The 11,564-nt window shown below is 44.3% G+C and overlaps 1 protein-coding gene across 4 annotated transcripts in view; it reads left to right on the top strand.

Annotated features, from left to right (window-relative positions):
• The window catches only part of LMO1 (LIM domain only 1), a 111,382-nt gene that overhangs the window by 73,267 nt on the left and 26,551 nt on the right, over positions 1-11,564 (top strand). For all 4 annotated transcript variants that reach the window (XM_019519624.1, XM_019519623.1, XM_019519622.1 and 1 more), the window contains one exon: positions 5,998-6,211. In XM_019519624.1, the coding sequence (XP_019375169.1) occupies positions 6,006-6,211 (206 nt within the window). In that variant the 5' untranslated portion in view covers positions 5,998-6,005. The remainder of the gene's footprint in view (positions 1-5,997; positions 6,212-11,564) is intronic.

Genomic DNA, 11,564 nt, shown 5'->3' on the forward strand with positions numbered 1-11,564 from the left:
TAAACCCCCCCCCCCCCCCAACCCCTGGAGCACATGTAAAGATGCCCATTGCAGGGAGGGGGGGTGAAAATAGCTAGACGGAAGCAGTCTTTGGGTGGAAATAATCTTCGGTGTTTAACTGAAGGGTCTAAGGCAACATCTCCAGACTATCCTGAAGGACATGTGGACAAAGCTAGAGAAGGAGGCCTGTAAATTGCTGAAACTGTGTGTTTGGCATCATAGGAATGGAAGCAAAAAGTAATTGTTGATGAAGTTTAACAGTGGGGAAACTTTACTGTGGTGTTAGTATTTCAAGTTCCAGTGAATTTCTGTTGGTGGCTAAACTTTACTGCTAAACTGAAGTTTTAGTTTATCAGTAACTACAAGAAAAGGGGGGTTCTCTAAGGAAGTAAAGGCAACTAGAGAGAGGACAGGCTGATTAGGCTTGAGCTGCTGATTTTGATTCTGCCAGGCCCAGGTATGGTACTTCTTGTGCTTCCTACATGAACTTGTATCCTATGAAAGGTAAATGGTTTCTCTGCCATAGTGAAAAAGTTGATGTCATTCCTTGCCCAGGAAATTTGCTTAGACTAGACTATGACTGTATGTGTCAGCTTGAAGGGAAAAATGATAGTTCTCTCTCTACTGAATCCTTGTCATGGACAAACATGCTATGTATTGAAGGAAGTAAAAAGGGTATCATTAAACGAGTTCTTTGTCATGGCAGAAGAGTAATCTAAACTTCTGTCAAGTTCTAATTTTTTCTGTTCCCTTGCATGACTTGCCAGCTGAACAAGTAGTAGGTATTTTTAATTGATTTTTTTTTTAAGTTCTGCCTGAAAGTCTTGGAATGAATGTTTCTCCCTGCTTTCTATCCAGGTAACGGGTGGCACTGACGATAGAGGATTTTGAGGCAGCCATTTTAAAGAGCATGCAAATGAGATATTGGGAAGAAATATGGGAAAATCAGTTGTTTCGTGTGTGTTTGGGTGGTAAATGAAATTAAAGCTTTTTGAGAGATGGTTGAAGTTTACCCCAGCAACTTTTTTTTTTTTTTCACAAACCTCTTATTTCCCTCCTGGAATTGAAATACCCATACATTGATGCATAAGATTGTTCACTGAGTTTTCTCTCCAGACTTCAGAAATAATGGATCTACTGTGTGACTTGACCATAAGAAACTTGAATTTTATGTAACAAGCTTGATTTTAATTCAACAGTTTGGATTGCATGATTAGTACTTGGAGATCCTGTTTTCTATTCTCTTCTAGAGATAGGATCAGCTCTGGGAGAATCCGGTTCTTAGGGGGGTTTTTTGAGAGATGGAGAGAGACTTTAGCAAAACTATGTTTCTTTAATATTACTGTTGAAACAGACTTGTATAGTACAAATGCATATGTACAGAGTTCTCTGTCCTGACAGGTTATTGAGATCTTTCTGCCTATTGTGTTAAACTGCTGGAGTGGGATTTGAGATGGCATGTGGTAATGTCTTAATGTGAAACATTTAAAAAAAGAGGCCTGGAAAAGTGGAGCTGCTTCTCTCTGCTCCAGAAACGGACCATGTGGAAATACTGTGTGCAGAACCCAGGGAGTCGCTTCCTGACTCTTCTAGTGAGCCTCCCCTTATCACACTACTTCTAAAATTTGATCCCAAGGTTCAGTTTCTGAAACCTCCATATCATTTCCTCCTCCCTCCCACTCCCCCCCCACCCCCAAAAAAAAAAATTTAAAAAAAAATTCTAGGTTTTGGGGTGTGTTTTGTTTGAGATTTCTATAGGAAAATGTGCATACTTGTTCAAAACTGTTTCTCCCTACTTCTGGGAAGCTTGACACTTATTTCAGAGTGGCAGTATGCACTGTGTGTCATGATTGAACAGAAACTTAGATTTTCAAATACTCATGCATTTGTCATCAGTGTCAAAAGTTTGCTGATATCAACTAAGCAAGTTGTATAGGAAGGTTCTTTAAGTCTTAAAAGTTTTTGAATGTTATTTGACCTGTCTCTGTAGAAGTGAGACCACTTCCATAACAAATGGATCGATACCTCACTGTTCCTGCAGAAGTGTCTTAAGTGCTATTGTCATCTGCTTGCAGCTCTGACAAAGCAATTATTACTGTAAGAGTGGTGGGTTTTATATATGCTGAGTGTTAGGCACCCTCAGGTCATCCTTGCTTTTAAGGAAAGCAGCAAATGTCACTTATTACAGCAGCAGTAACTAGTACCACTCTGGTTAAGGGGCTGTTAATAATTCCATTATAATGCTGCCTTTTTTCTAGGACATAAAGCTTGTTATCAAAATTGTCTTCTAAAACTGTGTGAGGGCAGATTTTGTGTCTCCTGCTGCTACAGCCAGAACCGCTAACACTATATTTCCTCAGCTTCAGCCAGACCAAGTGTGTACTGTAGTGGAGGTCCACCCTGGTTGCATTTGATGAAATCATGAAAAGTGCAAAGCCAACAGTAGAAATTTTGAAGCTTTAAGTAAAATTGCATTCTGGACCCCCAGTTAAATCATTGCATATGATGAGCCCCCTAACCATTTGCTGTCTTTTCTGTCAGACTCAGAATAGCATCCTTGAGTTTCAAAACAAATCCCTCCCTTTCCTCTGTGATACTGAGAGGATGTAGGGCTGAGGCTCATTCACCAATACTGGCAAGACAACAGATGACCTACTTCTCTTCTGAACTTCTGGATAAAGAAACCCAAAAAAGGAGAGCCATATAGGCTGGATACAAGTTGAAAGCGCTAGGAAGGAGCAGCTTACTGGAAAGTTGAAAGAGAAGCATCCAGAGAAATGGCATCTTCCCAGCTTGGGAGCAAGGCTCAAATAGGGTCTTGGTGACCTTGTGCCCATGCAGGGTCCTACTGGCCAAAAACTGATTTCTCCATAGATACCCCTGACTGAACTCAGCCCCTGCTCTAAGCCAGCTAGTTCAGTTTCACATCCCAAGACTTTTTGCACTACCTTTTGCAAGATACTGGGGGTTTCTAGTTTTTGAATGTCTAGGTCAGGTGTGACCAACCTGCCAAGTGGCACAGGTAGGTCTTGTGTGTGCACAGAAGATGAGGAAGATGGCAGACAGCACAGCAGCAGATAAGGAAGAAGCAGAAAGCAGAACAGTGCATCAGGCAGGGAGTACAGGGTAGGAAGCAGAAAGAACAGCAGCGGATTGGGTAGAAAGGGAACTTAGTGGCACTCAGGGAGGATACGGAGCTAATTTGTGGCACGCCTGCCAAATATGTTGGCACCCACTGATCTAGATTTTGGTCCTTCTCCAATGACAGAGGAGAAAAAAGTTGTGGTTTGTTGGCTATATGGAAATGTCTAGGTAACCCCTGATATAGGCAACCCCAAAGGTTTGTCAGGGCAAATAGTTTAAGAATAATTGTGGCCTTGTTAATCTCAGTTACCATTGGGATGCCTTGGATAGGAGGGGTTAGAAGAGCATAATTGTTACTAGGGCTGTGCAAAGCTTCGGTAGCCTATTCGATTTGGAGGAGATTCGGCCTGATTTCAGCAGCTGAATCTTTGAATCCAAATCAAATCAGGAGACCAATTAAAAGGTTGGAATTGAACTGGAAGCCTCCGAATCGATTCAGTCCAATTTGGAGATTTGGACGTAGACTAAACAGTCAGCAGTCCTTGAGGACGCTGGACACGGCTGCCTCCAACTGTTAAGTCTGTTGTGGTGGGCAGAGGGGGGATGGAAGGGGTGTGGGGGTGGAGGGCAGATCAACACCCCGACAGTGAGGGAGGGATTGGGACTGGGGCTAAGACAAGCTGCCCAGCTCGGGAGGGAGGCTCCTGCCACTGTGCCACTGCACACCACTGATCCAGGAGGGCATGGGAGTGGGCATGTGTCCTTGGATCTGTGCAGGGCAGGCTGGGCTAGGGTGAGCTCCAGGAGGTTGGCTCCAGCTGCCCACAGTCAGCCTGTGGTTCACGGGGTGGGTGGACCTAGGGCTGCACTCCAGGTGGCTAGCCCCAGCCCAGAGCGCAGCCCTGGTTATGCCTGCCCCACACAGCACAGTGGAGCGGGGTTTATGGGGGGTCTGCAGCCAGTCTCTAAAATTCCCCATAGCTCCTGCTGCTGGGCCAGGCCTAATCTGGGTGCATGCGCCCACCCCCATGCCCTGCTGCCGCTTGTCCAGCCAGGATGAAGCTGCAGCTTGTCTGGGAGGCACAGGGAGGCTGAGCGAGCAGTGGGAGGGCATAGCCCCGACTCCCAGTGCCTTCTGCCACTTCTCCAGAGCGCAGCCTGGCCCAGCCCGCCCTGTGCGGATCTAGGGGCACACACCCAGGCCCATGCCCTCCCGGACCGGTGGCGCGCAGTGGTGGGAGAGTCCCTGCCCGAGTCCTGTGCCTAGGGCCATCCCTGGGGGGGGTGCAAATCGGGGCAACTGCCCTGGGCCCCCTGCTTTGGGGGTCCCTGTAGTTCTGTACAGGCCCTGCCACAGCCAACATGTGCCATTGCTGCTGAGTGCCTCTGGCTCTGCCGCCGCTGTGCACTGCCAGCTCTGGCTGCTCGCCCTCCTGCTCTGCCAGCTCTGGCAGCTCCTCTGGCAGCTCACCCGCCCCTGACCCCAAACAGACTGATGGGCCCTGGACACCCCTAGGGACAGCTCTGCCTGTGCCCCCCCACCCCTGCCTAGGCAGCTTGTCCCAGCCCCAGTCCCTCCCTTGATGTGGGGGCATTGATCTGTACCTCCCCATGTCCCTTCCCTGCTCACTCCGCCCACCACAACAGGCTTACCAGCTGGAGGTAGCTGTGTCCATAGTCCTCAAGGACTGCTGCCTGTTTATTCTATGGCCGAATCTCCAAATCGGCGCTGAATCTTTAGATCCAAATCAGCCAAATAGAATCAGGACAGTGATTCGAATTGTTGAATCGAATCACTGTCCCTGCAAATTGGCCAAATCTGAATCAAATACTTGCCGCTTTGCACAGGCTTAATTGTTACACTAGCTTTCACCAGGAGCCTTGTGATAGAGGGGTTGCAAAGGAATCAAGGGGTAGCGTGCCACTTCCTTTGTTTTCCTTTCTGTTCTGCCCCATCATTACTCACTTCAACTGTAGGTCCACCTTGAGGCTTTGGTGAATGTGTAGTAGTTGCCATTCTAATCTTCATAGAATGGTTACCTTGTTTCATTACTTAAGTTATGTAATACCCTGGTGTCATTCTAATGAGGAAAAAGACCGATGTTGAAATAGCAGCCAATTTAATTTTTTTAAAAATTGGAATCAAAAAGCATGATGCCAGCATCAGCTCCATATTTGGCATATGTTCGTTGCATCTTTGCAGGTGAACGTCCTGTGGGAGGTGAAATCTATGCTCATAGGAGCATAGGTTTTAAGACCAAAAGCCTTACAGGACATAGACTCCGCAAGATCTAACAGGCCATAAAATGTATACAGTGATCACAGAATGTACTCGATACCAGGGCTCTCCAAATTTCGAAGCGGTTGAGGGCTGCAGACCTACAGGCTGCACCAGGGTGAACTGTGGGCCCCCAGGCCACATGCCACATGGAACTCCACCTCCTGTGGCACCACATGCCCATGTGAGCCTACCCCTTCTACCACTCCACTGCCTGCTAGTGTTGTTGCCCTCTGTCCTCCCCACTGCTGTGCAGTGTTGACCCTCTTCCCGCGCCACTGCAGCACAGGATACCTTTCCTCCATGCACCCCCTCCTCCCTCCATGCTGGGCTGTGTGCCCATGCAGCCTCCCTCCCCACTGGGGCAGGGGTAGGAAGAGAAGACTGGAAGACGGAGGGGGAGGATTTGAGGCTCTGGCTGCTGTTGCAGCCGGAGCAGTGTGGAGAGCAATGGCCAGGCAGGAGCCTGGGGGCCTCAACATAACCCCTCGCAGGCCCACAGGCCACCAGCTGGACAGCCCTGTTCTACACCATTTACAGCTATCGTGGAACATACTTCAGCAATGCAGGGCACCAACTTAAACTACCTAAATGCCTTCAGATTTATAAACACTCTGGCTTGGTTTTTGTTATAGGTGTGCCAATGTTATCTGTGCAACCCAAAGGGAAACAGAAGGGCTGTGCTGGCTGCAACCGAAAGATCAAGGACCGCTACCTTTTGAAGGCCCTGGATAAGTACTGGCATGAAGACTGTCTAAAGTGTGCCTGCTGTGACTGCCGTCTTGGAGAGGTTGGATCAACTCTTTACACGAAAGCAAATCTTATTCTTTGCCGCAGAGATTACCTGAGGTAAATATAGGCACGTGCTATGGTCTCTTTCTTTGATCTCTCAGTTGCTGCAAGATGTTTATCTTGCTACACTCTAGACTGTAAATAAATATACTCATTGGTTTAGTAGCTGAACCATCTCCTTTTTAAAGATGGGTTTTAATTTGCATTTCAAGTGTGTTTATTTTTTTGATGCAGCTGTTAAGTGCTTAGTTGGTAGAGAGGGGAGGATGTGCTTTGGTATTATGGTCCTACTATGGAATATAATGTTTATCACTTTAAAAAATACAGGGATAATCTTCAGCTAGCCCCACATGGTGCCATTGACTTTGGTACACATCAGCTGAGTGTCTGACCTGAAACTCTTGTTTTATTTTTGCCTCTTCAGTAGTATTTTTTTACAATGGACCTTCAGTGTTCATCTTCAGTGGGTTTTCCCCTCTGTGAAGTACTTGTCTGTTCAGTAACTAACCAAACAAAATTAAATTTCTTAAAGTATTTTTCTACAGAAAGAATTTACAATGACCAGCGGGGACTTTTATATTTGTGTAGAACAACACTCATCTGCATTTTATAAGAAATAAGATGGAGACTCTTTTTTTTTTTGCATGGTTACATGTATGGAAGCTCAGATTAGTTGTTTCCTATAACAAGTTTTAATACAACTTCCTTATTAAGGACTATGTTGTATGAGATTACTGTTGCTGGATTTTGTTGGTTTTTATTAGTTCTGGTTTTTCCTTGCCTTTTTTACTTTTCCATAGGACCTGTCCCCGTAACATTTCCTTCCCTAGCCTCAACCCCAAGTATGTTTTCAGCAAGAAATTATTACTTTTTAAGTGTTCTAATGACAGCTAACCTTGAAGTGGGCAGTGACTGGCCATAGTGACAGTAATTTAAATCCTTGAAGTACGTGGTATAGTTAAAAAGGATAAAGGGGGGAAAGAAATCCTGACATCAGAAGGAAACTTATAATAGTTAAAATTTACTAACTCATATTTTGCTAAATTCCTTCTTGAAAACTAAGAGGAAACAGTTATGCGTTTCTCTTTTATCATTTACTGTTGGAGGTCTTTGGAAGTGGATCCTTGCTTTCTGATTCTACTGACTGACTACAGAGCATCTTTCCTATAGTTACAGTTTGTTCTGCTGTTTGAATTTAAACTCTCAAGAGGACATGTGAAGTGTCTCTGCTGTCAAGAGAATCATAAAACTTCGACTGCTGCAGACGCAGGTATAATTATGTAGGGAAAGATGCATCCCTGAATTGTAGCTTGTGGAGGTGATATTTTATGAGTGGGGGCAGAGTCTAGTAGGATTTAATGGAGAGGAAAGAACTGTGTTTGGGAGCTGTGGAGGCACAGGAGAATAGAATGTGGACAGGGAAGAGAGAACTTGGGAATAAGAGGCTAGCAGCATCAGGAAAAGAGGTGGGTGAAGTGGGAATTGAGGATGCTTCCGGACAGCAGGCAAGACTGTTTTTGGTAAATCTGGACAATAAAGGGAGGGTGGCTTAGCTGACGTCTGCTGGGAACTGAAGATATGTACATGAGAATGACAATAAGTACTGAGGTGCTTTAAGGAAGCAGGAGGGAGGATAGGCTCTGTCCTGCCCCAATTTATTAGCTAAATTGTAAAACCAGGGGCATGGTTACATATGGGGAAAAACTGCCTTAAGACCTCAAGTTCAGTCTCTGATTGATTGTCCAGGTTCTTTAATTGATTATGAGATCAGAAGAAATTATCTTGGTGTTTTTCTTAAGCTTCTGCATAACAGGACTTTCCAGGTCATAGGACTTTCCAGGATTAAGTTCTGTTTGAAATAGATAATCTATTTTAAAAAAAATCTAGTCTTGACTTTTTAATTGCCATTGATGGAGAATTCACCACAACTTTTTGGTAAGTTGTTCCACTAGCCAGTTGTCTCCACAGTTTACAAAAAAACTGCTATATCTCTAATCTAAACATGCCTGGCTTCAGTTTCCAGGCAGTGAACCTTGTAGTATGTTTTTTCTACTCGATTTAAAAACCCTCCAGCATCACTGCTTGAATCTTTGCTACTATGCATGTTTTCAAAATATGTAATCTTTGTTATAACTCAGCTCTAACCCCTCCAATTTGAAAAGATTATTAAGGCTCACATATGTGAGAGCCCAGCAGGAAAAATTATGCTGAAGGGAAACCAGCACAGGTTTGTAGCAGGTAGATCATGCCTGACTAATCTAGTCTCTTTTTATGACCAGGTTACAAAGCAGCTGGATGCGGGAGTAGGGGTAGATATCGTTTACTTAGACTTCAGGAAGGCCTTCGATACGGTATCCCACCCCATACTGGTGAACAAATTAAGAGGCTGTGACTTGGATGACTACACAGTCCGGTGGGTGGCAGATTGGCTAAAGGGTCATACCCAGAGAGTGGTGGTGGACGGGTTGTTATCAACCTGGAAGGATGTGGGCAGTGGGGTCCCGCAGGGGTCGGTCCTTGGACCAATACTCTTCAATGTCTTCATCAGTGACTTGGACGAGGGAGTGAAGTGTACTCTGTCCAAGTCTGCGGATGATACAAAACTGTGGGGAGAAGTGGACACACCGGAGGGCAGGGAACAACTACAGGCAGACCTGGACAGGATGGACAAATGGGCAGAAAACAAGAGAATGTGATTTACAAGGAGAAATGCAGAGTGCTGCACCTAAGGAGGAAAAATGTCCAACACACCTACTGCCTAGGAAATGACCTGCTCGGCAGCACGGAAGCGGAAGGGGATCTCAGAGTCCTAGTGGACTCCAAGATGAACATGAGTCACCAGTGTGACGAAGTCGTCAGCAAAGGTAATACCACTTTATCGTGCATCAGCAGATGCATGACAAATAGAACCAAGGAGGTGATACTTCCCCTCTATCAGGCGCTGGTTAGACTGCAGTTGGACTACTGAGTCCAGTTTTGGGCACCACACTTAAGGGGGATGTGGATAACCTGGAGAGGGTCCAGAGAAGCGCCACTCATGTGGTTAAGGGCTTGCAGGCCAAGCCCTACGAGGAGAGACTAAGGCACCTGGACCTCTTCAGCCTCCTCCAGAGAAGGTTGAGAGGCGACCTTGTGCTTGCCTATAAATTCATCATGGCGGCGCAGAAGGGAATTGGTGAGGCTCTACTCACCAAGGCGCCCCTGGGGGTTACAAGAAATAATGGTCATAAGCTAGCAGAGAGTAGATTTAGACTGGACATTAGGAAGAACTTCACAGTTAGTGGCCAGAATCTGGAATGGGTTCCCAAGGGAGATGGTGCTCTCCCCTATCCCGGGGATCTTCAAGAGGAGGTTAGACAGGCATCTGGCTGGGGTCATCTGAACCCAGCACTCTTTCCTGCCTATTCAGGGGGTCGGACTCAATGATCTATTGAGGTCCCTTCTGACCCTAACATCTATGAATATAGATTTTGTATTCTAGCTTCTTAATGGAAAGTGGTGCCACTTCAAGTAAAATGCTTTACAAAAGCAAATTGATATCAACAATATTGCCTTTATCACCTATCACCATTAGCATGCAAGTACATCAGGTTTATTTGCAACTTATCCTTGCGACACTCTTCTGAGTTAGGAACATAGTTTTTGCCACCTTCTACTTTAATTAGCCAAAAGAGGGCAGATTAAGAGATTTCCAAAAAGACTTAAATCTGTATTAGAGTCAGAAATTCAACCCAAGTATCTTAAGTTTTCTGACTAGTGACCCATTTCAGTCTTTGAAGAATTTTATTAATTCATTCATTTATGCTATGGATATTATTTGAGGGAATATTTTGGGCTAGCATTTTAATTTGATCTTTCTTGCACTTTGGGTGAGTCATTTAGCACCTCTGACTGTCTGTTCATGGCATCTGACAAAGTAAGCTTCCACTTGCTTATGAATGTCTGAATGAAAAGTGCCATCCTGTCCTACCTTTTGCCTGACTTCAGACTAACATGACTTAAGTACCTCTCTCCATCTGGTAGATCAATTGTTGTAACAATACATTACTATCTTAGCTCAGAAGTGTTGAGGGAAGATGGGTGGTTGCTAAACACGGAGAAATTGTAAAGCAATATGGTAGTGATCCAAGTAGCAAGTACCCTAGTAAGACTGGCACAGGTAAGATTGACTCGGGCTTGCTCTATAATAAAGGATTTTTAGGTAGCATGAATAAAGAAACTGTGGGGTTCCCCGTTTTTTTGTTCCCCCCAGTCATTTGGCTTGATCCCTACAGGATACAGAATACTTCTGGCTTTTTCCCAAATGGCCTCTAGATCTCTAGCTGATCACTTCCTTTTAACTACTTCAAATGATGAAAGTTCTATGTGCAAATGTATCTACCTGACTTCTCTGTAAATTATATTCTAGTTCAGTGGAAGTTCTTTCTTAATTTTAATCTAGTAAGATTTGATGAAAGTAGTACTTTTTTCTCTGCTGCCAAAAATAACCTCCTAGCTTTTTATTCAAATCTGTGTCAACTCTTTATTTGTGGAGCTTTGCATTTCAACCTCTGTCATTAGTCGCATCTCCAAACTGTACTACTGCCTTTTTCATTCACCTGCAAAACGATCCTAACATACCCAGCAGAAGAGTAGAACCGATCCTCTTGCTAGGAACAAGTACATCTTTTTAGTATGTAGATCTTGACCAGTATTTACCCATTTTACTCCATTTCTCTTTTTCCTCAAACTGCTAATTCTGTTTATGGCTTTTCCTTGGATTCTTGTGGATCTTACCATTTAAGGCTGATTAGAGCAGCCCTTCCCATTCTGTGATGTCAGAAAATTGAATGAATGTGCTTTCCTTTATCTGTTGCATCCCTTCTAAAGATACCGAACGTCAAGTCTAATCCTGGCTCATGTGGAAGATGGGGAGTTCTGGTATTTAACTAGTAGCATTACTCTGTTTCATGGCCTCAGTCAGGTACCGTCACAAGAGGTACTTAACAAAACTATTGTTTGGTTAGACTTCTCTAAAAGCAGTATGCGGAGCAGTGTTGGATGCCCACCTAAGGTGCCTAATGGTAACTGTTGTTGCTGAAATTGGTTTGATCTCCTTGGTATTCAGTTTGTTTGAACATTTGGAACATGTCTTTAGGTAACTAAATTATGGACTTTTTGAAGCCAAACTTTAAGTACCTAGTTTTTTAAAAATCTTGGCCCTGGTTAACATTTGTTTTCTATAGTTCAGGTTTTCCTAAACTATAGAAAACTAATGTTAACCAGGGCCAAGATTTTTTTCAAAATATCAATAACTGTTGATATTCCAGTTATTTTGTCCTTTAATTTTAATAACCAGCTGAACAGGATTTTTGTTTTTATTCATCAAAGGCTAGAAATACAGTAGACACTTTCCTTGCCCTGCTCACCA

This window comes from Gavialis gangeticus, unplaced genomic scaffold (assembly GCF_001723915.1).
Source record: "Gavialis gangeticus isolate Ggan-Ray unplaced genomic scaffold, GavGan_comp1, whole genome shotgun sequence".
Classification (NCBI taxonomy): domain Eukaryota; kingdom Metazoa; phylum Chordata; order Crocodylia; family Gavialidae; genus Gavialis; species Gavialis gangeticus.